At 50.7% G+C, this 26957-nt stretch overlaps 2 protein-coding genes across 5 annotated transcripts in view; one reads left to right on the top strand and one right to left on the bottom strand.

Annotated features, from left to right (window-relative positions):
* The window catches only part of ENOPH1 (enolase-phosphatase 1), a 14150-nt gene extending 10908 nt beyond the window's left edge, over nucleotides 1-3242 (top strand). The window contains exon 6 of the mRNA XM_067297443.1: nucleotides 1483-3242. Within this exon, the coding sequence (XP_067153544.1) occupies nucleotides 1483-1622 (140 nt within the window). The 3' untranslated portion in view covers nucleotides 1623-3242. The remainder of the gene's footprint in view (nucleotides 1-1482) is intronic.
* TMEM150C (transmembrane protein 150C) lies at nucleotides 3227-26957 on the bottom strand. 4 transcript variants are annotated; one of them, XM_067297445.1, is made up of 10 exons: nucleotides 26885-26956; nucleotides 21458-21514; nucleotides 20119-20260; nucleotides 13718-13802; nucleotides 12552-12605; nucleotides 12394-12426; nucleotides 12224-12291; nucleotides 10587-10714; nucleotides 7895-8072; nucleotides 3227-5836 (listed from the first exon to the last, which is right to left on the bottom strand). In XM_067297445.1, the coding sequence occupies exons 3-10, from the start codon at nucleotides 20123-20125 to the stop codon at nucleotides 5628-5630; spliced, it is 762 nt and encodes a 253-aa protein (XP_067153546.1). In that variant the 5' UTR covers nucleotides 20126-20260; nucleotides 21458-21514; nucleotides 26885-26956; the 3' UTR covers nucleotides 3227-5627. The 4 variants fall into 4 exon arrangements, with proteins under 4 accessions (XP_067153546.1, XP_067153545.1, XP_067153547.1 ...); XM_067297444.1 differs by lacking the exon at nucleotides 21458-21514 and having other exon boundaries at nucleotides 26885-26957; XM_067297446.1 differs by lacking the exon at nucleotides 21458-21514 and having other exon boundaries at nucleotides 13718-13799; nucleotides 26885-26957.

Raw genomic sequence — 26957 nt, 5'->3', positions numbered from 1 at the left:
GGTGGCCTGCCAGTCCTGCTGGCTCTCGTTGTGGCAGGGGGGGAGGTGGTCTTCAGCCGCGTGTTGCTAACTTGCCACAAGCACCCCATAAACACTGCAGCCCGCCTTACTTCTGTGGCATCCGCCTAGCCATGCTGCCCTGCTCCTTCCTTAAGCTTTCAGGCCCTCAAACAGCAGCAGTTCTGAGTGACACTGTGCACTGAGGGAAAATGGGTCAAGTTGAAAACCTGCCCTTGTGCCAGGAAGCAAGGGGAGGCTGTTAAAGCGGAGCATGGTGTTTGCTGAAGCAGTTGGCATGCCCCATTTACGAATAGAGTCAGGGGTTTTCATGACCCATGCTCGATTTCCACTGGGAACAGACCACATCTGCTGTGCTGCTACGTCATGCGTAGAGCATGGTTCTTTGTGCCACTAGCAGTTGTAGGAAGACTAGCACAGCTGTAGGAAGACATTGCTCCTGGGCTCCAGGGGTCAACTCCTAGGGAGCCAGGCCCAGGGAGCTTCTTCCCTCCCTTTAGCTGGGAACATCTTTCTGGCAGAAATGGCACTGGACTGTGGTCTCAGTCCAAGGCAGCTCAGTCTCCAGGAGTTAGCCCCTATTCCCTCCTCAGCCCTGGCAGCAGAGGTGGTAGAAGCTTGCAGTTACATCCTTCCCCCTTTTTAGTCTCCCTGTTGGCTCTTGCTGCACTTGGGGAGCGAAGGAAGCTTGTGAGAACTGACTTTGGGCAGGAGGTGAACCAGGCGGATTTCACTGGGGCAGCATTTGCTGAACAGGTTGCTCCTCACCAGCTGTCCCCCTCAGGGCCCACCTTTCGCCAGCAGGAATACAGTGCCCTCAGCAGAGCAGCCAGCACTCGGCCTTGGGCTCCTTGGCATCCCTTGGTGGGCTCTGGCAGAGCTACCACAATTCCCTCTGCATCCATACACCCGGGGCTGTGTGCAGACCTCATAGGGGATGTGACCTGCACGCCACGTCCGGGCTGCTGGGGATCAAGTCACGGGTGGGTGACCTGGTGGGCCCCTGCTGGAGAGGGTGAATTTTCCAGTGAGAGACAATGGTGGGTGCGGAGCGGCAGGCCTAGGAGGCCAAAGGGAGCCGGGGACAGGCCTGGAGGGAAAAGCACCAGTTGTTCACGCGGAGAATGCTTCCATTCTGGGTCAGGGATCATTGCGGGTGTTTCATTTGCTAACACCGATGCCAGGCTACAGCCCAGCTTCTTTGTGATGCCAGTCAAGCTATAGGTGTGTGCTGCCTGCACGGTGCCTTGAACAGGCATTAGCAGGGAGAGAGAGAGGAGGTCACGAGGCAGCCAGCTTGCGTTACGTAGCAGCTATCATCATCCAAAGCGGGTCTGCTAAGAGCTGGGCGTTCTCTAGAGCCCTACAGTGCCGCATACTAAAGCTGGTCTCTAAGCCTCAACCTTTAAAAAACACTTCAGTGTTTTAGGGGATTTTTCATCTCTGCTCTTCACTCTGTTTCAGAAGCGAATGCTGCTGAGGAAGCGGATACCCATGTGGCTGTGGTCATCAGGCCAGGCAACGCAGGACTGACAGACGACGAGAAATCGTATTACAGTCTCATCTCATCTTTCACTGAACTTTTCCTGCCTTCCTCCACTTAGGGAAAGGGGTGCAGGCACAAAAGACTGTGCTTCACCTCAGTTGTCCTTGTGTAACCTTAGTTAACTATGTCAGTAATCAGAATTTAAAACCAAACCCACATCATGTATTGGACCCACAACTAGGGCAGGTGTGGTGGAGAGAACAGTGTGGGGTTCCTTATGCACTAGGACTGAGGCCTGCAAAAGCCTGCCAGAGCTGGGAGCAGTCCGAGCAGCAGCACCTGTAAACCTTGCTTTTTCTTCACTTTCCAGCTAGGAATTAGCCCAGGGGATGCTTCCCTCCGTGTCACTCATTGCAACCTGGTGCTGAGAAGCCTCACCGTGAGCTCTGTCCTTCCTAAAAACATTCTGCAAACAAAGCTTGTATCCCCCCACTCCCAGAGGTGCCGATTGGGATTATGGGGAGAGACAAGTTTCACCCTGTAAATGGGATTTCTGCCTCTCGCATTAAGTTAAAGCTTTCAAAGTTAGGTCCATATGTTTTTAAAAATTAAATTCTAAACCCACCTCACAGCGCTGCCCAGTGGTGCTGAGCTGTGGGGTCCAACCGGCTGCACACCAAAGTCAGTGTGGCTGCGTTTCTGAAGTGTTTCCCTTAGCAGTAACCTGTTGAGCTCCTCCTCAGTAGCCAAGATCACCTGTCATGCATTCATGGCACTAGTCAGCTGAGAGCAGCCCTTTATAAATAATTGGTGGTAATGGACACATCCTGCTGCATTTATTGAGAATTAAAACCCAGACCTTTTCACATACCCTGCCTAAATTGTGCCAATTTATACCAGATGTTCACGGAGCTTTTCCTACTGTAGTAAATAAAAACAAAACACAAGTTTGCTTTCATTGTGTTCACTCTATTGCAGTGTTTAGCTTTCCTGTCTATCAGTAACTCCATCACTTACAGATAACTTTTTTTTTTAACCTGTAAGCACTTCATTTTTTTTCTGCTTTCACCCTTCCTGGTCCATTCTTTAAGGCAGGCTAGCCTGTCCTGCAGAGGAAGCAGCATTACCTCCCAGATCATCTTATGATTTCAAGAGGGGCTCAGTGGGGTATAAGGGTGAGAGGCACAACTAGACTACGGCAAGTAATAGCAGTAACAGGGGCGATCTGAAACCGTAAGGCCCTGCTCCCTGCTGCTGGGACTTTGCGCCTGGGTATCGTTTGCTGCTTACTGATTTCTGTATGGTTGTGTGTGAGCCTGCACTCACAGCTCTGGGGATGAGATGGCCAAAACAGAATATAAATACTATCCTGCACTCTGATGTACGTCTACAGATGTCCCTGTTGAGGCTGCTGTATAGACAACAAACCAGAGAAAGGCATTTGGGGAGGAACTACATCATGCCAGCACTGTCCTTGTAAAACGCTGATGGTAGCAGGTAAGGCTGGGAGGCAGCTAGATGCAATGCCTTTCCAGGCTGTGTAACGAGTGTGATCTGCTTCCTAGAAAGAGCCTGCTAATTAGCAACTATTGCAATAAGTGTATCTGCATGGCTGAATAGTCCCTGGCTTCGTTACTGTTAATTTGTATCATGACATTGTAAATAACTCGCCTTTTGCATCATAAAACTGTGCATGGGGTATGGGAGAAAAATAAAACACACTTTCTCCATAAAAGCACTTTATTTAGTGGTCATGTTTCTGTGTGTATCAGTAGTCATTTAGCTGTACTGAAATGTGCTGTTAGAAATACGGTAAGAAATGTACAGAATTATCACCAAAAACCTGAATTTCAGTTTGGATTGCATATAGGAAAAGGAAAAAAAAAAATCACAAACATCGTCTTTTTTTCTTTGATAAAATTCCAAAATATAAAATGATAAAACTGAAAGTAGTACTTGATTTAAAAAAAAAGTCACAGTGGACTATTTACAGTAAAACACCTTTAAAACAAAACAGGTCTCTGCTCCGTATGCATTGAGTGTGTGCCTGTGTAAGAGAATCCCCATCAGTGTCTTTTGGTCCCCTCCCGCCCCCGGCCCAAGGAGAGCTCTCCGTGATGGCGCCTGGGCAGCAGGGCACCTTCCATGGCCCTGCCGGCCCCCTGTGCGGTTAAACGCAACCCCTGGCGCTTCCCTCCACGAAAGCTTCCCGCTAACACCACAGCTAAAAGAAGGAGGGGGAGCCTTTAGCAATCCAGTGTAAACCCTTCATTCAATGGAGCTGCCTGAGAGCAAGTTTTGGCCCAAGACATACAAAGTAAAGGGCTGGCTGAAAGCTTTCTGTCCACACTATTTTTGACAGTTTTTCTTCATCATCTCTGCTTTCAGCAGAGGACTCTGACCTTTGCAGAGCACTGAATTCCCCTGTGCCCTCTCCTTTCTGACAGAAATGCCACTATGGGGTAGGAGTTCCCCTTCAAATGTCTTTTTGCCACCATTTTCATTTCTGCTTATTTTCCTGCAGGGATGACAAGATGCTCCATGTCAGCTCAGCCAAGTGATGCAAATTCAGCTGAGCCTGACTCGCAGGGGAAAAACAGCAGCGGTGCTCATGTGAAACAGCTCCCTTCTCCTCCGACCAATACAGCAGCCTTCCCAAACTCGGGGGGATTCAGACATGGGGTTTGTGCTTCTGCTTCTTCTTTGAAAAACAGCCCACCTGGCTGCAGGAAAAGTTTCTCATTTTTGTATTTCAACCAGCCTTCCAATTCAAGCACCACTTGGGAGTACCCACCAAAACTACTTGGTTTTGGTCATTCAGCTCAGAGGAAAGGACTGGTTGATTCCCTGTCCCCAAGGGACGGGGAGGGAGAAGCCCTTCTGTTTTCCCCAGTTCCTTCCTGCAGCTGCCATGCCACGTCCCCCGAGCCCTGGGGAAGCGCTGCTCCCATGCTGTGTCCTGCCGGGCCTGTGCTCCTTGGAAGCCCACTTCAGCCTTCGAATCCAGAGCTTGTGGCAGACCCTGCTCAGGAAAACTGGCCACGCTGGGAGGTCTGGAGCCTAGGCAGAGCCTAGGCCTAGCATTAGCATCTCTGAAACTTGACTTCTAAGCACATGCGTAGCAAAAATAAATCTGTGCCTGTAAAACCCACCTGCAATGTATGTTTCCATTGCAGGCAAGTCCAGTGTCTTTAAAAACAACATTTTTCCCTGTCTATGAAAAAAAAAAAAAAAAAAAAAAAAGGCTTTTGAAACATTAGGCGTGCTATGTGGTGGCAGCACTAAATACTTGCAGAAAGCAACCTTCTCTGGGTCATGTTTAGAGCGTACAGGCAGGCAGTCATGTCTGAATTCAGCACCTTCCTTGCTCAGTACCAGCTGCTGAGTCTGAAAGGTGAAGCCAAGCGTAGTGGCCCACAGAGGTGGAGAGCATCGTCCTCGCTGGTGTGTGCACAACCCACCTGTCTACAAGGCGGCATCAGTCAAGTCTCGCTGCCTCTTTACTGTGTTCAACAGCCACATCTCACCCAAACCCAGCTTTACCTTCGGCTGCTTTGCAGGCTGGAAGAAATGCCTGCCCGCTCACAGTAAAAGCCAGTTCGTTTGGGTCTTCCACTGGCTGAGTCCAAGTCCAGAAGAAACGGCCGCTTTCTCACTCCTACCAAGTTACACATATCCAAAGTGAACAAAACAATGCTACACACAAAAAAAGATGCAGTCTAGTGACCTGGGACCTGGCAACTTCTGCAGACTCTCTGTGCCTGGAGAGGTCCTTTTCCTTCGTTCCCTCCTCTGCAGAACAGTCCTGGGGTGCCAGCCTCAGGGAGGCATCTCGAGGACCAGCTGTTGCATGTCTTGAACAACAGGACTGCGGCAGCTGCTGAGAAAGAGTCACTGGTAGCATAAACTTGTGCTCTCTCACAATGCAGTTCAAAAACGATCCATTCCTCTTCCTTCAGACAGGTATTTTTGTTTGGCTCTTAATGTAACAGCTGTCCTCAGAGCCCTTTGGCAATACGGTCATGATTGCACATGGAAAACAAACTCATCAAAAAAGTATAAATGAGGTCATGTTTAACCCATAAGAACACACCAGCCCCCCTCCCCACTGCTAGAGGATGGGCTACACCTGATCCGTCTGGTACTCGGAGGCTTCAGATAGGCTTTCGGAAAAGCTCAGGAAGTTTTCCTGGTACTCAGAGCAAACGATCTCAAATCTATAGTGCCTGAACTCCACCGCAAACGTGCCGAAGTAGCAGAGGAAGCACATCACCAGGCCCCACTGGATCCTGGCAGCATGCATGTGGATGCCCTGCACCATTAGGATGAAATCTGGAAGAGGCAGTCAGGGAGAATGTCCTGGGAGAGCTTGTAGGAGCTGGGACACTGACAAACATCTGTTGCGGGAATGAGGCGAAAAGAAGTCAGTGACTTGCTTGAACACACAACTGATCAGTGAGCGAACCAGTGAGATGGGGCTCCAGCTATGGGCCCCAGACTAGCACCCTTATCTTGCAGGAACCTCCCGGAGGGACTGGATCAGATCACTGCACCTCAGGCTATGGGAATACCTTACAACCTACGCAGTGCAATCCTCCTTTCTCTTCGGATCACCTGCAAAATCAGCCCTTCCTGTGAAATCTGGAAACATTAATCTACACAATATGGCATGTTTTACTGAAAAGGAAAAGAGCACTGCCAGAGCCAAAAAACTGTCTTCCAGGCTCAACTACGTGCGTGTTCAGACTGCATATTGCCTGGCACCAAGGTCTCACTGCTGGGTCCTGTGTCATGTTTGAGTGCTCCTTAAGAGCAATACTCAGCTCCTCTAAAGCACAGGATACCTTCCTGACCTGGCAGACAGCCCTAGCTCACTGCAGATCTTTTTGAAACCTACGGGCTCTTCTATCTCTCAGGATTTCCTCTGCACTCTGAGAACACAAGATCACACAGCTTCACAGGTTTAAAAAAAAAACAAAAAACAAAAAACAAGCAGCTTCTCCCATCCTTTAACTGCACAGAGCAGATAATCAGAGGCTTTTCATCTTGGGCCATGCTTGGGCTTAGTATCAGCAAACCGAATTTGTGCCCACATGGTATGTCCGGCTTCAAGGCTCTCCCACGTCCCCTCTAGTGCCAAGGTTATGCTCAGGTTGCACAGTGTGGAGAGCCAGCCCCAAGCCTTTGCAACGCCAACGGGGGAAGTGGGACCGCCTCAGCTTCACCTCCTATAGAGGGCCCAAGCCCTTCCGTGCCAAGCACCAGGCTGGGGAGGGCCAGGCTGGGAGCACCCAGCGTGTCAGTGCAGGAGCAGCTAAGCCCTGACTCACCGGAGCAGCCCATCCCAACAGTGGGTGCCCAGCCCAACTCGTCACAGCTCCTGGTGTGCAGCCCTACGCCAGAGACACCCTGGGAGAGCCATGGTCTTGGAGAAAGGGAGAGGAGGGGACCACCACAGGCACCTGGCAAACTCCCACCTTACATACACCAAAGCATGATGCCAAGCTACAAACTTTTCCAAGGAAGTTTAAGAGGGGATTGACAGTAGCTCTCCACACCATCTACTATTCTTCTGGACGCTTGCTGATATGTTCAAAAGCAGCCAAGCGACCCAGGAATTATTTTAAGAACAGGCTGTTCCCCAAAAGAGGGGGATTAGCTTATTTCTGGCAGTTCATTCCTGTCCTCTCACTTGCCCCGGCACTAATGTTGATGCAGCTATGCAGTGAACTGATCCACCAAAGCAACCCTCCAGTCCACATGAGAGCTGGTGCAAAAAGAAGGGCTGGATTGGGACCAATAAGGACAAGGTGGAGAGGAAACTGCAAGCACACCCAGACTGCAGACTCCACTACCAAAATCCCACTTGGTAAAATGCCTCAGTCTAACTGGAAGCTGGTGTGACCCAGCAGCTTCTGAGTGTGATACCCATCTTAGAGAACAGACCTGGCTGTATCACCCTGGAGCATTTTAACAGACACAAATTCTTCTCATCTTCAGAAACCTGATTTCTTCCCTTGTTTGTTTGTTCTCCTGAGATTTTTCTCCCCATATTTTGCATGATCTTAAATGCTATTGTGTAGGTAAGCAGTAGTGCCATTAAATCACATAGCTACTATTCAATATTATAACCACCTCAGAAATCACTACTAATAAGTTTTAAAAATATGGGGGAAGTGAGGGTTTAGCCCATTTGTGAAGCGGTGCTTCCATGTAAAACAGGGGTAACAAAGGAACCAACCACAAGATTACACCAATAGACAAGATGAGCAGCACTCTGAAATGCTTTGAGATCTGAGGATGGATGTGAGAAGACCCAATGTTCCTTGCTTCAGAGAGAGTCAGACATCTAGGTTACCTGCCTTCCCAGGGAGCAAGACTAAAGGATACAGAGCACCACGCAAAGGGTGATGCTGGCCGACAGGGCAACTCGTGGGATCCCAACTTTCCGTCCTTCATTCTTCAGGTTGATCTTGAGGGTGAGGGCAGACTGGATCCAGCATGCCAAGGTCCCAAAGCCAAAGGCCAGCGATGTGCCCACGTTGTGGATCTCCTCATCATTGGAAAGCTAGGAAGAAACAGGACTGTTATTGTTCGGGCACAACAGAAATCATCTACTGGCCAGCTTGGATTGCTGCTGGGGTGGGATAGAGAAGAGTGGGAATCACTGGGGGTGTGAGACAGATATGCTGTATCATTTCCTCTGGCTGAGATGTAAGGTGTCATGTAACCAGGATGAGTGGACAGCTGTCACAGTCAAGCAGATCTTCTGCCCAAAACCAAGCACAGTGGAAAATGCAAGCTCCTGGGGACCCCCTCTGCAGCAACCTGACAAGGCCCACCAACACAGTGCTCAGAAAGAAATCCTTCCCCGCCTTGATGCGATGGCCAGGACAGGCAAGGTCAACCCACTGGGGTCTTGTTCAGCTCCATGCAATGGAAACAACTGTGCACCAGCTGCACAGAGCAGCGCTGCCTGCGCAGAGAGCAGCCGGAGCCCTGACACCGCCTCTCAGCTAGCATGAGCCAAACCACAGAAACATACTCCTGGTTTGCCAAGTTTCTTCCAACAAAAAGCTGACTGCTTGTCCCCTCTCCCACCCATCCTCAGCCACCAGGGTCTGAGGCAACGAGAGCCCAGCCTCTCTGGAGGGCAAGTGCTTCTTCATCCCTTGGTTCCCCTGTCACACTGGGCTCAGTGACCACACACTACTGCAAGGCAAAAGGAAAGCCGGGCTTAATGAGCAGGAGTCTGCAAAGAGATCCCTCCAGGATGCAAACCCATTCAGAAAGCCCAGTACAGGCAAGACCTAGGCTGAACAATTTCCCTTTTCCCTCTGCCTCTGAGGATCCCCTAGGAAAGAAACCATAAAGCCATAATTCCTCCCTGCAGCTTTCTGTGATTTAACAAATTCCCATCAAACAAGCCACAATTTACAAAATAACAGCCTATTACTCTGCCTTCACTGATCTCTCCCCCTCCTCCTCCCCACTTTTTTTTTTTCTTTTTAAGAGTTGGTTCAAATGATGGCACAGACAAAAATGGGGCTGAGCTGGCTTTCCCAAGGCAGCCTGCACTGCATGGGACTCACAGCCTTAACATCTCTCTAAAACATCCCAATCTGTAATTTTCCAAAAATGGGATTTAATGCCACATTCAGCTCAGCAGTCAGGCAGGAAAAAAGCATGGACTGAGGTCTAATTACCACATACTTTCATGATTTGGCACGAGATCTAAGCAAGGATACAGCTAAGCAACAAGGCAGGGATTATTACTCCGGAAGACATAACCTAGAATGATTCAAAGTATCTGCTTTTAAAGAACAGGCATTTGCTCTGAGGGGAAAGTAAAAGGAGGAGAGGTTGAAACTGCTTCCCAGTGCCTGTGCTGTACAAGCAATATCCTTCTCACACCTATACAAGGCTGTTCAAAGAGCCTCAGCTCCCAGCTGGGAAGCTTTCAGGAAAAAGCAAGACTGCAAGTTTTTAGTTGGTGCCCTGACTCTAGGAGAGCCATATGGAGTTAGAAAGAGAAAGTCAAAAACAATCAAAATAGTTCCCACCTCATTACACACACACACACACACACACACACACACACACAAAAAGACTGAAAAGGACACACAGTTCCTGCAGCCACTCCACAACACAAGCCAGTACTCACCCTTCACAAAACTCGTACCTCTTCTGTATTAGCAGGAAAAACAGCTTTCTGCCTGCAAAGCCAGAAGAGATCCTGGCCTACACTGACCTTTCTCAGGTCTCAGCAGATGGGGCTCGTGACTTGCATCCCAACAGGAGGCAAAACATCAGAGACAGCAGTGGGATGGGGAAACCCGAGTGCCACTAACTCCGAAGACTTGATTTTCACTGCAGGCCTAACAGACACAGCCTCATGATCACAGTGGACTCATCACCCTACAGAGCAAGCTTGTGCAGCTGACAGCTTGTTTGTCTGTACTGATAATGTAGCAGAACAGTACGAGCATTACAGGGATCTCAGCCAGGGCACCCATCACAGCAGGAAAAGAAGGATTTCTCTACTGCATCCCTCTCGTGGCCAGCCTGAGGACAAGCAGGAGGTAGATTTAATCAACAAACACATTTTAAATGAAGGACACAAGATTCTATGCTAAATCTGCGTGGGCAGCCGTGGATCTGTTAACACAGATGTGTATGTAGACTTCCAGCTCAGTCCTTTTATCCAGGACCATCTGTGCCAAACCCCAGGGTTCAAGAGGTTCAGTAGATTCCGGCTCCTGGCTCTTGGCACATGAAGCATAAGTATGCAGGTGCAGATCCTGCTGGGAATACTTGAAAAATTATCAGGGTCCTTCATCTCAGCATGTTGCTGGAGCCACTTACTGTGGCACACGGAGGTGGCAGAGCAGGTAGCGGAGGTCTGGAACACAGCCAGACACATTATCTCCAGACCTCACATCTCAGGTAGTTCAAAGACCTACTAGATCAGATCCAGGAGAAAAGCAACACTTCACAACACAGACACAGAGGTCCGAGGAGGAAGAATGGGTTAAGTACTAATAAACGGGTGTGCAGAGGGGGAGAGCCTGGTGCGCAGTACCTGAAAGTTGCCAAGTAAGGTCATCCCAAAGGAGGCCAGGCATAATGCCACCAGGCCGCTGATGTTCAGCCAAGGGTTTAGCACCTTGGGCTTCAGCTGAATGAAGCGCAGGACAGAAATGACAAGCGCTGAGGAAGAAACAGAGAATGCAAGGTGCGTCATTATGTAAAACATGCTGCAGTAACTACCTGGCCAGGGCATGCACAGACCCCTTGCCCTCCACCTGGGGCAGAGGGCTGGCTGCCAGCAGACTAGCTAAGTGCTTCTGCATGGGCCCCCTCCCGCTAGTCACGTAAGACATGAAACACAGGAAGACGTTCTCCTCCAACCCAGGTAACGCCAGACCCCTGGCTTCCCTTCCTCCTTGTGTTTTCTCTAGGAGCTAGGTTGAAAACTCTTGGGGGAAAAGAAGAGCACCTTCCTACTTGTGAAGCTCCCAGTACTCAGTACACACCATGCGCTCAAACCACAGTAACTGGGCTTGCGTCAAGTTTCATTCCACTGACTAGCAGTGAGCTCTCTTGGAAGAGGCACATCAAACTCCAGCCACATTAGAAAACCTATGACCAGCAAATACATATTTCTGCAGGCTTTACCATAGGGCCCAGTGTCTCCTCTCATCCACTGGAACCAGGAGCTGGTCCCATGAACATGCTGAGATCTTTCAAGCTTTCTCCAAGCTGACCAAAATAAACAGCCTGGAATATTGCATTAGTTTTCTGTAAAGACTAGAAGAACAGCCCTTCTGAGGCTGCAGTTCTAGCCAAAGGGCCATGATATAGTATATGATGTATGGTATATGATGTATGCTATGTCATAGCATAACCATAGGACATTTTTATGTTGTTTACTCTTGCACTTCCTCGGGAATACTGCTTGGGACACACAGAAAGCTAAGCAATCAGTTTGCTTTTGGCTGGCATTCAAAACAGAGCACTGAAAAGCAAGGTAGTTGAGATGTTTTGCTGGTTGCTGCTGAACACCTTCTTATGCTTCTGCTCAGACTGATCATACACTGGTCATATTATTGCAAATTGTCTGTGTTAGCAAAATAGATCTATATTATCCACACAAACTCTGGTATAATACCAAAAACATGGTTTAGAAAAATAAGAGCACTGTAAGTGAAAAATATCCACCTTTATCCAAATTGCAAAAGCTGTTTTAATTTACTCTCTCACAATTTGCTCTGGAGAATCAGTATCCTCCAAATCCTGGAAAAGAGAATAACTTTGCTCTCCACAAAAAGAGATTTTCTGGTTTTCATCTTCAGCTAATTGTTAGGTGCAGCAACCCTGTGACTATGTGAGCTCCCCTGCAGGAACTTTCTCATTTCCATTTCTACAGGACAGGATCCTTAGAAAACAGAAATATTACTCCCCTGAAATTGTGTGATTTTTTTCCTAAAACACTGATGGGAACTACACAAGGGAATTAAAAGTTCAATGCATCCAGCTTCATTCTGTGTTTCTACATATGAAGACAAAATAATACTAGCTTAATCAGTAGCAACAGCAGTATAAAGGATTTCACATCATCAGATCCATGAACAGTACTTATTGGATGTTACTTATGTTCCAATGACTTTTTTAAACGAATAATGAGAGAGAAAGAAACATTCTCCTTGTAGTTCCTACCTAGAAATGCTGCCATGTTCATGACTTGGCTAAAGACACAGCTTGCAGGAGGTGCATCACCTGCAATACTTTGAAAATATAAAATTTATCATTGTAACTCGGCGATAGCAAAGATAAGTAAATAACACCCATTAATCAGAATGATAATTGGAAGAAAACTATTCACTTACCTTATATAAGGTGGTCTTTTGGAACCAGGTTTCCTAGGAGACATAAATGCACAGGAACCAAGATTCAAGATTTTCTCCCTCATTTAGCTTTTACTGTTTAGTGTTTTTAAACAAACAACTGATTTTAGATAGAGTAAAAAACCACAACCAACTCTTACCTATCTGGCACGCTTAGAGGAATAATTTTGTTATCTTCCACTGCTATAAAGTACCTGTCAAATGGGGAAGAAGACCAAAACAGTGTAAAACCTGCAATTCCAAATATCACTCAAACAAGACAAAGTGCCTCAAAGCCCACTGGCCCTAGGTCAGCCCAAATCAGGCCCTGCTGGAGGCAGCCTGCGTTTCTCTCTGCTCAAGCAGGCAGGATGGCTCACTATTCATTTCCCATCCCAATTCCGGGTCTACCTTTGCGTCACATCTGCTGTGCATGGTCAGGTAGAGAAACGAGGTCATTGAACTGAACGGGGTTAAAAATAACCACCCAGGGGAGTGCTTTCATTTTTCATCGAATCATTTCACTCACCTGCTTCACTGTGCTCCCCACAAAAAGCTGTTCTCAGACAAACAGAGGGGATGGGACAAGAAGAAGAACAAGCAGCGGGGGTCAGACAGACGGCTTAAGCTGCCCCCGCTGCTGAAAAACATCATCCACAGACCCACAGGCAAAGCCATCACCTACAACATAGCCCCTTCTCAGGCTGAGCATAGCTGCTAATGGCACATTTATCGCTCCCAAATTCACGCTCTGCCTGCCTGCCTGCTTGGGGAGAGCCCAGCTTAGGGAAATGCAAGTCTTGGGTGAATTTTGCTAAGAAATATAAGGGTGAAAGTGAGGTGTCAGTGTTAAGCTCCCGGCAGGCTGTCGATACGGTGCTGGATGCTGAGGAATTTGAGCTTGCGGCCCAAAGTGCTTTCCCAAAGCAAGGCCTAAGCACTTCTCCAAGAGCTTTGCTGAGTCAGTTAAAGAGAAGGTGATGAAGAGGATTTCTGCATTTTTGTTTGCCTTATTTTCAGCTCCCAGTAACATGCACCAGGAAAAAGGCAAGGTCAGAAACGTGGCCCGGGAAGCAAAGAAACACAGGGACGTAAATGTGATCCTCCAAGCCATGAGCGGGCCCCTCTTGTACCTCTGAGCTAGCCCTGGCACAGACTGGCTCCTGCCCCACACAGGCTATCACACACCTTTCCAGCCCCTCAGAAACTCAAGGGCAAAGCGTCCCCGAAAGACCCTGCCTACTGCAACGCAGCCCACACCGCAACAGTACTCCAGGCTGCCCCAGGCTAACCTGTGCTCCCAAATAACTGGCAGGAGGTAACTTACACAATCCATAATCCGGCTGACGTAAAGAGGGTAAACACCAGAGGCAAAAACATCCACACGCTGCATTTCTTCCCGTCCATACCTGCTAGAAACAAAGCACAAAGTGAAAACAAAGGAAAGGGAGTACAGGCACCCTTCTTCCTTCTCTGTCCCCCTCTTCTGAAAGCAGCAGGAGCATCTACGAAGCAGGCGCCAAAGTATCCGGGGGTCCGGCTCGTAACGGCCAGTGCACCGGGCACGGCAAACCTTTCCCACCGTCACAGCTGGCATAAGGAGCTAAGCTGCTGCACACAGGCAGCATCAGCCGCGCTGTGCAGAAAAGCCAAGGCAGACCGAGCCCCGCCAGGGGGAGACTTTTCAGACACACCTACAGAATTTGGGTGGTTTTAAAAGCACTTTCTTAGGCCGCTTGCGCAAGGTCACGCGGCCGGGCACCAAGCCCCGCTGCCCCAGTTCCCCTCCCTCCCTCCCAGTGCTGTCACCACTCGCATGCACGCTGCCTCCGCCAAGCCTGCAGCCTGGAGGAAGACGGACGTGTGCGCTCGCCCCTCATCTCTGCAGAGCACACGGCCAGCAATCCCCCTCCCAGCCACAGCAGTCAGCTAAAGACAGCATCTGGGCGCCCTCGGAGCAGAGCCGAGTACTGGCGCCCCAAGCCTTGAGGATGCAGGCAGGTCCCACGGCCAAGGAGGTCCCCACGGCTGCGGCGAGGGCACGGCAGCTTCACGCTTGCTGCCACCCGCCCTTTGGCCCGTCTTCCCCGTGTCCTCCCTGCCAGCCCGGGGCCCGTCACCTGCTGACAGCCTGCCCGGCCGAATCCGAGCTGGCTCCCTCTCATCCCCAGCGGCCACCCCGAAGGAAGCGGCAGCGGCAGCCCTGCTGCAAAGAGGCAGAAGAGCGGCAAGATGCAAACTCGGCCAGGCTGACGGGCCCGTGACAGCAGAGCTCGGCAGGGGTGCAAAACAACATCCGTCAGCCCGCGGGCCCACGGGCCTTGCCGTACCCTGAGCAATGCCGCGCCTGCACAAAATCACGAGGCCCTGATTTGGGGCCGCCTGTATGGATAGCCCCAAGCAATCCGGAATTACGAGCCTTAAAAGAAAAGCAATCAAATAAGGTCTCTTCACTGGCCTGGGAGCAGAGATAACGGCATACAGGGAGCATGAATCATGCAAGTATTAAATATGTCAAGGGAAAAGCTGCTGTGTTTACACAGACCCATAGCGTGTAACCACACAGAAAAAATTATCAATGAGGAGACACGAGGTTTCCCCACCCATCTCATCTCTATTCCTCTCCCTCCACAAAGGACACACAAAGCATTTTGCAGCTCGGTTTTCCGCAGCTGCAGCCACGCTGTGCGACGCTGCACTTGCCTTTCTTTCCTGCAGCCCCCGTAAGCGCACAGCGGCATCCCTTAGCGGGTGGCAGCCGTTGCTCCGGTACCGGAGACGCGTAGCGGCAGCGACAAGGCCTGCTCCACGCAGCAGCTGGCTAAGCTGCGGCGGGGCTGGGTGCGTGCCAGCCCGCCGCAGCCCGGTGCCACCGCGCTGGCGCCCTGCCGCGCGGGAACCGTAGGTGCCGCTGGCTTCCCCGATCCTGGCCCCGCTGCAGGGTAGCAGGCTGGTCCCCATTACCTCCTGCGACAGCCTTGCTTTCCTGTAATTACTGCTAATGCCGTTCTTGAGTCTCCCGTTTTCTACGGTGACGGTCTAAGCTGAGGTAACATGATTCTTTTAGGTCAGCGGAAAGCAGATCTTATCCTGCACCCTTCCCCCCTCAGAAAAAGGTACAAAGGATTCATTTATGCAATAAAAGCAAATACTAGAAATAACACTTGTCTTCGCTAATGGGCTGCCACAGCTCCTCCGCCCTGCAGCATGCGTCTCAGCCAGGCAGCTGCAGCCTCCCGGAGCTATTTTGGCATCGCCGATGGTGCGGAAAGCAAGGCGGCACAGGGCTTTTCCCCCTGGGCAGAGCAGTGAGGCAGAGCACGCACGGATGGCGAGTCCATGCCAGGATGATGCGGGAAAATACGAAAATGCTGTCCAGTTAAGCATTACTCTGCTCTGAACCCCTGCAGTGGAGGGGGGGGTCAGGACTGGTATCCAACCTCACCAGCCAGGGGACACCTCGGTGGAGTCACTCCCTTGGAAAACAGCCCTGACTTTAACTTTCACCACAGCAGACAGAGTCCTCCTTCCACCGACAGCTAACAGAAAATGATGTCTAAAATCAGTATACATTAAACGAACGATCAGCACAGAACACAGGATCCCTATGGGAGGCCGGTTCTGTGAAACACTTCCAGTTGGTAAAAAGCAACACCTCAGAAAACATATCCCTGGATGCCTCCCATCATGGCCATTTGGATTTGCACCAGAGAGGAGCAGCAGCATTTCTAAGCCAGCACAACAGGCACCCGCACGGTGTCCCGCTCCAGGTGTCCCAGAGAGCTCGGTACAGCAAGGGCTGAGCCTTTTGGGAAATACCACCTCGCATCAGGCCGGCCGTTCTTGCAGGGCACCGAGGACCGGGCAAGCCGCCTCTCACAGCTGGTGCAATGCGGCCAAGTAGGTAAAATATTGCCTTGGAGAGCATGCTGCTGCTGGCCCATCTCCTCCACGGCCTCGGGGTTGGGCACAGCGTGGGACGGGGTGAGCTGGAGCAGCCGCAGGCAGCGAGCAGGGAGGCGATGGCTGGACCAGCGGCACTGCTGGCAGCTGCCAGAACACGCAGGAGCAAGCTGCCTCCATCTCACGGACAAAAACCAAAAGTGGGAAAGAAGGTTTCCCATGTCCCCAAATGCCTTTTAATGCTGTCCATTGGCACATCCCTGGCACATCAGGCACCTAGGCTGACACACGTTTCCATGCCTGCCGGCACACCAGCCTCTCACCCAGGCCCTGGCAGCAGCGCCAGCCTGCTTGCCCGCTGCACCAGCCATGAGAAACCAGGGCAACCACAGCAGCAATCCACCCTCACCTTTCTTTCCGTCTTTTCTCCCGTGAGGATTTTTTTCCCATTCTGCCACCTCAGACTGAGCAAAGGAGATGTGCGATGTCTGTATGGACACAGCTGACCTTTCATACACAAAATTGCTGCCACCCCAGAGGTTCCCCACGAGATCAAAGCAGGCTCTGCACAGAGCAGGAGGCCAGCGCTGCCGCAGGGTGACCCTCCCCGCACAGACGCGGGCGGACGGCACGGACGAGCCCTGAGAGGGGAGGCAGCCTGCCCACAGTCTCGGGGCTCCTCATCTGTCACCTTCCACCACACAGCAGGGCTGGCCATGTGGGGTCAGACAGAGCCCTCAGGGGAGCTTTCTCCCCCTTTCAGCAATGCGTTACCCAGAAAGCCAACCAAACTATCAGCAAGCAAATGTTGGAGGTGGGCACAGACCCAGGCAGGGTGTGGAAGTGTTACCCATGCCAGATGTGTTGCCCCGACAGCATAACTCAGCTGCTCTGCCTCCAAAAGCCTTCCCGGAAACGGAGGTGTCCCTCAAATGTGAAAACCAAGACTCCTCTGCACAACTGTAGCCCACACTGAGCCCTCTATCCTCTGCGCTCCCCCGATCAGTGACCCCTTTTTGCCTCAGTTCTGGCCATGAATAGTCCTGGACTATTGCAAAGCATGCAAAGCAAAGCATATCCCAAAAGAGCTACTGAACTGCTAACAGAGATGGGGTTCAAACTCACACGTGCTTGAAGATGTTTCGACATCCTCATATGGGCAGAAGACGGTTTAAAATCAGAACTCAACACTTGGGCACTTCTCATTTGCTCCCTGCTGTGTTATTCAGGTGCCCAGGAGAAAAATTACCTGTAGCCTCCCTTCCTTCCAAAGGAAAAACCTCAGCAGGTGCCAGCCTCCCTTCACTCTGCACTGCTGTTCGGCAGAGATCATTCTCCGTAGTTGTCTTCAGGCTAACCTGTCCCCTCCACAGACGGCCCCGATGTTCACGGCTTCGAGCTGGGAGACCCCAGCATACCCTAAGACCAGCACCTTCAGCAGCCGGCAGCAACGAGAGAACAGGGAACCCAAATGACCGCCCTTCTGCAGCACCACAGCAATGGAGCCAAAATAAAAGGCCGAGAGCAATAGGAAAAATAACCCGAATTCTCCGCAGGGAACGTAGAAACAATTTCTTTGTCGGTTAAATGCTCCACAGGGAAGTGACAAAGCCAGCCTTCCCCTGAACAGCTCAGATACACATCGCTACCATGACCGGTGACGCCAAATCAGAGCAGCAACTCCAGCTGGCAACAACAGCCATCTCCACAGACCCATGTTTTCTCAAATAAACATACTGTGTCCAGGAGGCAGTTGGTAATTGCACACAGCCATTTGTCTTCCAATTTTAAGCTTTTCATGGGAAGGCCTTTGGCAACGGAAAGCCCTTGTGGTGCAATGGCTTCACAGAGGCTAATACAAACGCGTTTTCAGCTCCGCAGCTGACCTCAGCCGGAGTCAGGCCACGTTCCCAAAGGCATGCGCCATGGTTTTCCAGTCCATCTGGATACGCAGCCTCACACCAACATTGCAAAAATCCTACCAAGGCGTGCTCCTGCAGCCAGCCATCACGGGACAGGGCGCAGGACTGCAAACGGCTTCACATTCACATACATCCTGCCAAAGGATACTTCTTGAGAAGAGAATTTCTCTCAGCATAGACTTACGCCGTTATTTCTGTTTCCATTTTTATTTCTAAATCTGCTCAGATGATCTGCTGTTTGCTTTGCTTTATTACCATTGCCCCACTACACCCCCTCAACCAATTAAGCTCCTATGCCTCGAATGTACGCACTTCAGCTGCAGCAGGCAGCTCACCAAACATATACTGCCGCTTGCTCAGGGTTCATTTAATATAAGCATCTTAATTTCATCTGCCAGGCAAAGTTACAGGCTCTTCCTGAAGTTGATTTCGCCAGAGGACAGGAAAATAAGGAGGAACAAAATTATCGCATTAACAGAGCTGTACATCTTTTTTAAGACTAGAACATACTGATACATTTCAAGGGCCTGTACACAAGCTGTGTGATCAACCGGAGCAATGTTCCTGCATTTCACAGCACTGGGCCACTGAGTCATTTCAGAGACTGCAGATGCAGAGCAACAGCACCAGGAGAAGGAGGAAACTGTTCAAAACATAAAGCAAGTCATAAAAAATTGATGCTAATCAGTAACAATCAAAGAGGAACAAATACAATTTATCTTTTGGGGGGACAGGGGCAGCCTGCTACAGCTCTGTTTTGCTTTTAAAAATAAAAATAGCCACAGTCACTTGATACCTAATCATTATAACAGAAAGGATACAAAAAAGCACATTACGTCACCCGCCACCCACAAGCCACAAATACCAACATAATAACACAGAGTGTTTTCAGGTTTATCCCAGGGCTTCTGGCCTGAGCGCACAATGAGAGGGATGAGAGATGGCAGAGACTTGTAAATAAATAACAAAATAGTGGGACAATGGGAAAAGAAGCTCTCCCCCATGCATTGGCAAGGTATGACCTTCTGCTTGCTCCAGGGACTCCCCTACACTCTCCAGGCTGTGCAGTGCCCAAATGCCATATTTATTTATTTATTTATTTAAGAGCATTATGGGAAAAGGTAAAGGCATCTCCAGGTTGCATGCACAGGAAGCGAGAGATGCTTCAGTAATCCTGCAATGATGTTGAGAAGCAACGCTTTCACCCAGAGAAACATCCCTACATATTTCATGTCTGATTTCACATGCTGCAAATGCATCCAGCGTGCTAATGAAACGCTCTGGCCCGCACAAACGTAATGGAGATGGGTGAAGCGCATCAAAGGAAAGAAACCTTCTAGTCATCAAAAAAAAGGGTCAGAAAAGGCAGTGTTAGCATCCACTTCCCCACACTGTCTCTCTTAGACCCATCCAAGCTTACTTGGGGAGAAAATGCCCAGGCTTCTGGCAGGAGTGCAAACTGGTGGGAATGACCTTAAATAGGTAAAAAAATTCTCCTTTGAAGCCCAATTCTAAGACACAGATTCTTTGCTTAGTTCAACTGATGCCTGATTTTCAGATGGAAAAAGAATGTTTTCAACCAAAAAACTCCTCTTACTTCAAAATTGGGAAAAATTTGGGGGGTTGTAGAAAATTAATTCATTATCAATTTTGTAAATATGCATGCGTGTGTGTGTGTGTGTGTGTATTTATATATTTAAATATACAGCCTTTCCTAAGCACCCTGGTCAGAACCCCACGCCACTGATAGCAAATCCTACCCAGAGACAGTACCCCAGCACCCATGGATCCCTAGGCCAGCACCACCCCTCTGCACCCTACTGTCTTCCAAAAAAAAATGCGCTTTGTTTCCTGCTTCCTGCTGCCACACAACCTATGCACTCAATTATGCACGAGTCCTTACAGGCCATTTAGGAACTGGTGTTGCGCTGCTGTGTTAAAGCCAGAGACGTCGACTGTAAACTCTTCTGGGCTGGGGCTGCCTTCCTTGCATTTGGTGTTGTACCAATCAGGTGTGTCCTGCTTCAAGACCAGAGTCCTAGACGCTATAAAATACAAATAAAGATAATTAACCACCCTAAAAACGTAGGCGAGTTCTGCGGGCCTCTGCAGTGCTGCGCTCAGACCCATGCACCTACATCGTCCCGCACTGACTCCCCTGGGGTCCCGCTTTTGTAACGACCAGGGCTTGGGTGGTTGTGGCCTTTGGCCTGGGCCTCCAACAGGCAAACGAGGCAGAGGCAGGAGCCGCGTGAGGCAGAAGCGCAGAAAGAAATGGCTCAGTCAACAGGCAGTGAAGAAGGACTGGAGTGGTCAGGGCTTAGAGGGAGACCGACAGCAAGCTGAGGAGCACTGCATTTTGCAGACATGGTGCGTTTGCCCCAGGGCCCCGTTCTGCTTGGGAGCGCCCATTGCAACCATATCCAGCCCTGCCGGCTCCTCATGATTTCAGTAGCCGTGCAAGGCAGGTGGCAAACAGCCCCTGGCAAGTCCTTCCGATACGGGCACATTGGTCTGCCCGTGATCCAGGACAGAGGCCTTAACACCTCTTCAATAGCTGAATTCGATGCTGGGGCCACTTCAGCCAGGCCACTCCTAAGAAGCACTGGAAGTCTCTAACAGAGTCTCAAAACAGATCTAACCCCACAGTCCAACACCCAAAGGGCATATTTTCCCTGTGAATGATTAGCCAACCCTTTGGTACCAAAGACTTGTGAGAACAGCTAGTTCTGCACTGCTACGGCACTTCCTCCAAAGCCCCAGCCAAGCACCAAAGAGGTGAATTACTGGAGAACGAGAACTGCTATTTATCTCCACATTAAATAAAAGACAACAAGGCCATCCCTGCTTAAGCTATGCTGTGAGGAAAGAGCCTCCAAAACCGTTTCCCTGCTCTGCAAATAACAAACAAATGCAGGTCAGTTTTCCAGCAAAGACTCAGAAAGTCTGAGGCACCTTGCAGACATGCAATCCAGGGACCATCACCCACTTCAACCACCCCAGTCCAAAGACCTCTGCCTGAACCAGCAACAACGAGAACAGCTGTTTCTCTTGCACAAGGTACAGTGATTTCAACAGCATATTCATAGATTGACAGAGTTTTGTGGACAAGTTTTGTTTGCTCCTGAGGTTCAAAAACTCCAGTGCCTTCATGCATTTCTAATCTGGCAGAGCAAGCAAAGCCAAGAACACACTACAATGAAAGGGAATAGGATGCCTGCATGAAAGGTTTGTCATATTACCCGGAAAACAACTCAAGTGTCGGGAGCGGCAAAGCAGGCACAACAGGGAGGCAAAACCTGGTGAAGAAAGAGGCAGATATGTGATGTGGAATCACACACAGCTTTGAAGGTCAGGAAAGACAGAATAAGTCTGTCACTTGCAGAAAAGACTTCACACAGCAGTTATTCCTGGTTATATTTCCACTGTTTCCTGTAGTTTATGCATTAAAGAGTACATGCCCTGGAAGGCCAGCACAGTTGTGGGTTTCCTCTCCCTTGTTACCCTGTCATTGCTCTTTCCACAACAAACATGAAAAATACACTCAGGCTATACAGCTTTCCAAACGGTATAAAAAAGGCTCTTCCTCGTGTTCATCTGGCGTTTCACCTCTCTTGTCCCTTTTTGACCCTCCTTTTTGACCCACCAGCTGGAAGCACAAGCTCCATTTTTTCCCTGCTTGGCACAGTATTAAACCTTGCAACTCTACGCATCATTAGTTTCGGTTCCACCAGTGGGCACCACCAGCAGAAGTGTAAACGTGAAGCAGTCTGCACTTGTCAGGAATGGGGAAAAACATCCTAGGCCTGTGAACTTTTAGGGTTTCGTGGAAGAGCAATTTTCCTTCACAAACCGGTTCAGCATTTGCCTCGGCAGTGGCTTGGGCCTTCTCTTTTTAGGTGGCAAACTAAGGTCATCAAGGAACAAGCGTGCTGCACCCGCAACTTAGCTCTTTTCATTACGCTAAGGGTGTCCTTTCTGGCACAGAGTTTGTCAAGCGTGCAAACTACCAGTGTCACCTATTTGCCCAAGGTTTACATTCAGGTGGCACCTGCAGAACAGTGAGCTTTGTGTTTACTTGCTCCGCACGCATTTCCAAGGCAGACACATCCTGAACCATGAGTTTACACAAGACGGAGTGCAAACACCATTAGCGGTAATGGCAAAAGAACAAGAGCAGGAGGTAAAACAAGACTGACAGACACAATACCAGTGGTTTGGCCCCATTTGCACCTAGGGAAATCATTTACCCTGAGACACAGGCCAAGTAAGTAATCATTCATGGGCATTTCTATGGTGCTCACTGCTACCTCAGTGGCCTTACCTGTAGGGATTAGTTATGTTTATTTACCAGTCTCCCAGACTGTTGCAATCATAAATCACTGTCTGTGTGGTGCTTGGGGTAGCTACAGGAGGAAGGTGCCACACAGTGTTTTACTTCCTTCATGCAAACCTGTTGTGAATGCAGTGGACAGGGTGGGATGGGGAACAGCCTTCACCCTCTAAAGAGGGGCCAAACCTACAAGCCTGCTGCAACCAGTCTGTCCCTCACGTCCAGAGGGCTTAAAACTTCTGTTATCTTTAGAAATATTTCCAGAGACAGAGTCTTGTGTTACACAGGAGACCACATTAAACCACCTCTGAGGGCATACAGCTGGGCCAAGACCTTCCTGCTGGGCTCACACCCAGGGGAGGCTCTCCAGGCTCAGACCCTGGCAGAGCCGTGTCCATCTCTAGTGGCTCGGCCAGACAAAGTGCACCCCTGCAGTCCTGCGGTGCCAAAACTGACAGGACACAGGTTCTTCTGACTTGGGCTGGGGGAAAACGGGATAAGCCATGCTCCTTTACGAAACACACACAAAAAAACCCAACAGATTTTACTTCAGTGTAAAATCAGGCAACACCTTCTGAGACGTAAAAAAGCACAGGCAACATTGCAAAAGGATCTAAGATCTTCCCAGTGGTGGGTGAATGAAGACTTTCATTCTCCCTGAGGAAAGTAAAATATTACTACTATTATTAATAATAATATTCCAAAGACTCCTTGCACTACCAAAGTAATACATTAACAAATGTACCCACTATACTCATTCTTCTTTTGCACTTTATCAGCTGTTAAGGCTGACACAAGAATGACTGATTTGGAATTCACATCCCTTTGACACTTGTTAAAACGAAGTATTAGGAGAGGTGAAAGCATTAGCAGCTTTCTGGGCATTCAGAGGAGGCCCTTCACATGTTAGAGGACTGCACTATTAAAGAGACTGTGCAGCCACTGGTATGCCCCAGCGGTGCCTTTCAGGGAGCAGGGAAGAAGACAGGGAAAAAGGCCCCTCCCCAGCTACCTGGATCTGTCCCAGCTCAGGAAATTGCAAGCAGGACATCAGAACTTCCTCCACCGTTGCAGCAGATCTGCGCAAGTCTCCCCAGCTTTTCCTCTCTTCCTGTCACTTCCCTTGGGATAGGCAGCTTGACCCTTGCTCAAGTGGCAGCCAAAAAGTCCATGGGTCTTTTCTTCCACTACACTCGCTGATCTGAGGTCCTGAAGCACCATCTGTTCCCTGCAGGAGCCTGGTTTGGCAACTCTGCGCTGGGGAGGAGGCACCCGCTTTTTGTGACACACCAGCTCCCGCCTGCAGGAGAGGAATCATGGAGGCCAGGGCAGCGTGCAGGATCTCCTCCCAGCCCACACACAGGGCCAGTCCTCGCCCAGGGAGCCTGGTCTGCATCTCCACCAAAGGCATGAAGCTCTTGGTGGTGCAAAGACCACTCTAGCAGAGAGACTGCCGCAGGAGCGATCGCCCTCCCACTGTAGGCACAGCCATCTGGGGGCAACCTCGGCAACGGAAACGTGCATTAAACTCTGCACCTCGTATGACAAGATACAAGGCCTGCAGAGATCCAAGGTGAGGGGAGCTGGGCACCTAGAAGCCCTTGGGAGGCTCCTTGAGACGATGTCAAATCCAAGTATTATTATCTCCACTGTAGACAATGAGGTCTTAGAGTTGCCCAGAGGTCACACAGGAAATCTGTGGCATGGAGGAGCATGTATTGAGTCCCAGTCCAGAGTCTCAACCACAGGGCAGCCTTCTCACCTGCCAGCCATCGCTCCTAGCCACTTATTCCCTGAATATATCACTCAGGATCATCTCTCCTGCTTCCCACAGACTTTGCTCCTTCACTCACATTTGTCCTGCAGTCGGAACTCATTGTTTCAGTTTGGGTCGCAGGATCAGGACCTTAGAGTGTCTCTGTTGGGCCAAATCGTAAGTCTTGCAAACTCGAGCTGCCCGGAAATTGCTGGGGGGGGGCGGGGGGGAGATGAAACTGTGGACATGACATTTCTTCCAAGAAAAAACAACTGAAAGCATTTGTGTTCACACAAGTGCGCATCCCTGCTCCTCATCCGAAAAGCAAACACTGCAGCACAAAGAATCTTAAAAGGGGAAACGAAACCAGTGAATTGACTTCCATCACCCAAGCTCGGAAAATGCTGACAGCAGAATACGAATAACAACACAAGAACTGGATTTTCTGAAGAATTTAACTTTTAACAGCACTAAAGTGACAACAGAAGCCAGATCTTTGTTAACCAAATACAAGTTCCAGTTATGTAGTCCTTTACCCAAAGGCAGAAAGCTAGCAAGAATCAAGTCCCCTTCTTTAAGGCAGTATTATCGCTTAAGCAAGAAACAATAGACAGTTTGTTGGTATGTATGTACCTTTTACATACTTCCCTACTCCATGTTGGGCTGCTATTTATAATTAACCATACACGTGTATGTTGCTATGACATAAGGACTGCATGAACGTTAATTAGGCAGTCCTTAAGGTCACCTTCCCTAGAAGCTTTGTTTAAAAATCAAAAACAAACTGAAAGGAAGATGAACTCAGACTTTCTTCCACCTTTGTAGCCTGAGGGCTCTGAATCAAAGGTCTGGTACAAGCACAGTGCTGTAAGGAAAAGCTAATGCAGAGGTCCCAAGTGACCTCCTTGTCGGGCGACACCAGTGACAAGCTGGTCCCTGAGGGACCACAGCAGAGCTGAAGGGGCTTCCCTGAAATCTGCTCCCTTCCTGGGGAGTTACCAGGCCACAGCCTACTAAACTACTCAAGCCCACAGCCTCAACCCGTATGAATGTCTCCACAGATGGCAAGGTGGCTGGTCCAGGTGGTAGACTGACAGATGGCCCTGCCTAGCTCTGTCGCCATCAAATCCCTCAAGCCCCTTTCAGACAGAAGCCAGCGGAAAAGCTGCCACGGAGGAGCCCAGGAACAAGACGGATGCAGAGATCATCACCTTGGAGGTCTTGTCCATAACGGGATCCTGGGGAACTCCTTTGGGCCCCAGACAGTACATGCTTGTCTGCTGTCAAGTGGCTCTACCAGTCTTGGCTATCTTGTGTCCATCTGCCTGAAATGAGCAAGCTCCAGGGAGGACAACATTAGGCTTTCAGCTCCTCCCAAGGCAGCTGAGTGCTGCAGCACCTCTGGTGCCCTATGTCAGATGAGCTCTCACTCTCAGCCTCTCCAGGAGAGGACCACACATCAGTGACGCACCTAAGCACGCCACCTCCAATTAATGCACGGGGCAAGCTAAGGTAGGGACGTAAGCTGTTCCCCATCGGCAAGCCTCTGCGCTGGTGCAGCCAGCATCCCGTGCGAGGCAACGTGGGCCTCCCTGACTCATCTCTAGCTTAGATTAAGTACGTGGAGCCTTTTAACTGCATGCTCTGCTGCTGGCACGTGCAGCCCTGCTTGCCAGCTGACCCGGGCTTTCTTCTCACACCCTTCCATCCCTCTCAGCCTTTCGGTTTGCACAGTGCACAGATTGCATATCCAGGCACAGCTGCTATTTCAGGTCAGATGTCCCTTTGTGAAACCTGTGCTTCTCTGGTGACCTCCTGCACTGTCACCTATGGTGACAAGCAAGGACCATGCCCCACAGGGAGACCCGAGCATCTCTCCTGAGGCTGAACTGCCTGCGTAACCTTCGGGGAAGGCCAGCGCCAACCCGCGCACATCCAAGGCGAGCCGGTATAACCAGCCCTCGCGGGGCGCGGGGAAGCCATCTTTGGGGCAAGGTCCACCACCTCCACCAACACCAGGTCGGCCATGCGCTCACATGCCCGGTTACACACCGGGGAAAAAGGGGAGAGGGGGGCAGCAGGCACCCTGGCGGAGGGCAGGCCCGGCCAGGACGAGGAGCAGGCCCAGCTGCCCCTCTCGTGGGGCACCGGCCGAGGGGACGGGGACGGGGATGACGGGGACGGGGACAGTGCGGTGCCCCGCCGGCAGCGGGGCTGCCACCGCCACCTCTCCCCTCGCCGCCGCTCCCGCAGCCGTGCAGCGGCGGCAGCCCCCTCCCCGCCCGGGGACAGTGGGCCGGGAGTGGGGTGGTGTGAGGGGCCGAGGGGGCATGTGACGGGGCGAGGGGGGACGTGCGACGGGGGCGAGCGGGGTGGGGGGGGCGTTGGGACGGGGGTGGTGTGCCGGGAGGGGGGGGTGTGGGAGGGCAGGGGGGCAGCGTGACAGCGGGGGGGCAGCGTGAGAGGAGGGGGGCGGTGTGACACGGCGGGGGGGGGGGGGGCCGCCGCCAACGGTCGCTCGCGGCCGTTACGGGGGCGCCGCGCGCGGGGCCGGGCGGGGCAGGGCGGCGCGGCTCCTACCTGCGGGCGGCGGCGGCTCGGGCCGTTGCGGGAGCGGCGGCCGTTGCGGGAGCGGCGGCCGGCGGGGCCGGGC

Source organism: Apteryx mantelli, chromosome 5 (genome assembly GCF_036417845.1).
Source record: "Apteryx mantelli isolate bAptMan1 chromosome 5, bAptMan1.hap1, whole genome shotgun sequence".
NCBI lineage: Eukaryota > Metazoa > Chordata > Aves > Apterygiformes > Apterygidae > Apteryx > Apteryx mantelli.
Note: the sequence above shows the minus strand (reverse complement) of the source record. Positions and strands in the feature narration are given on the sequence as shown.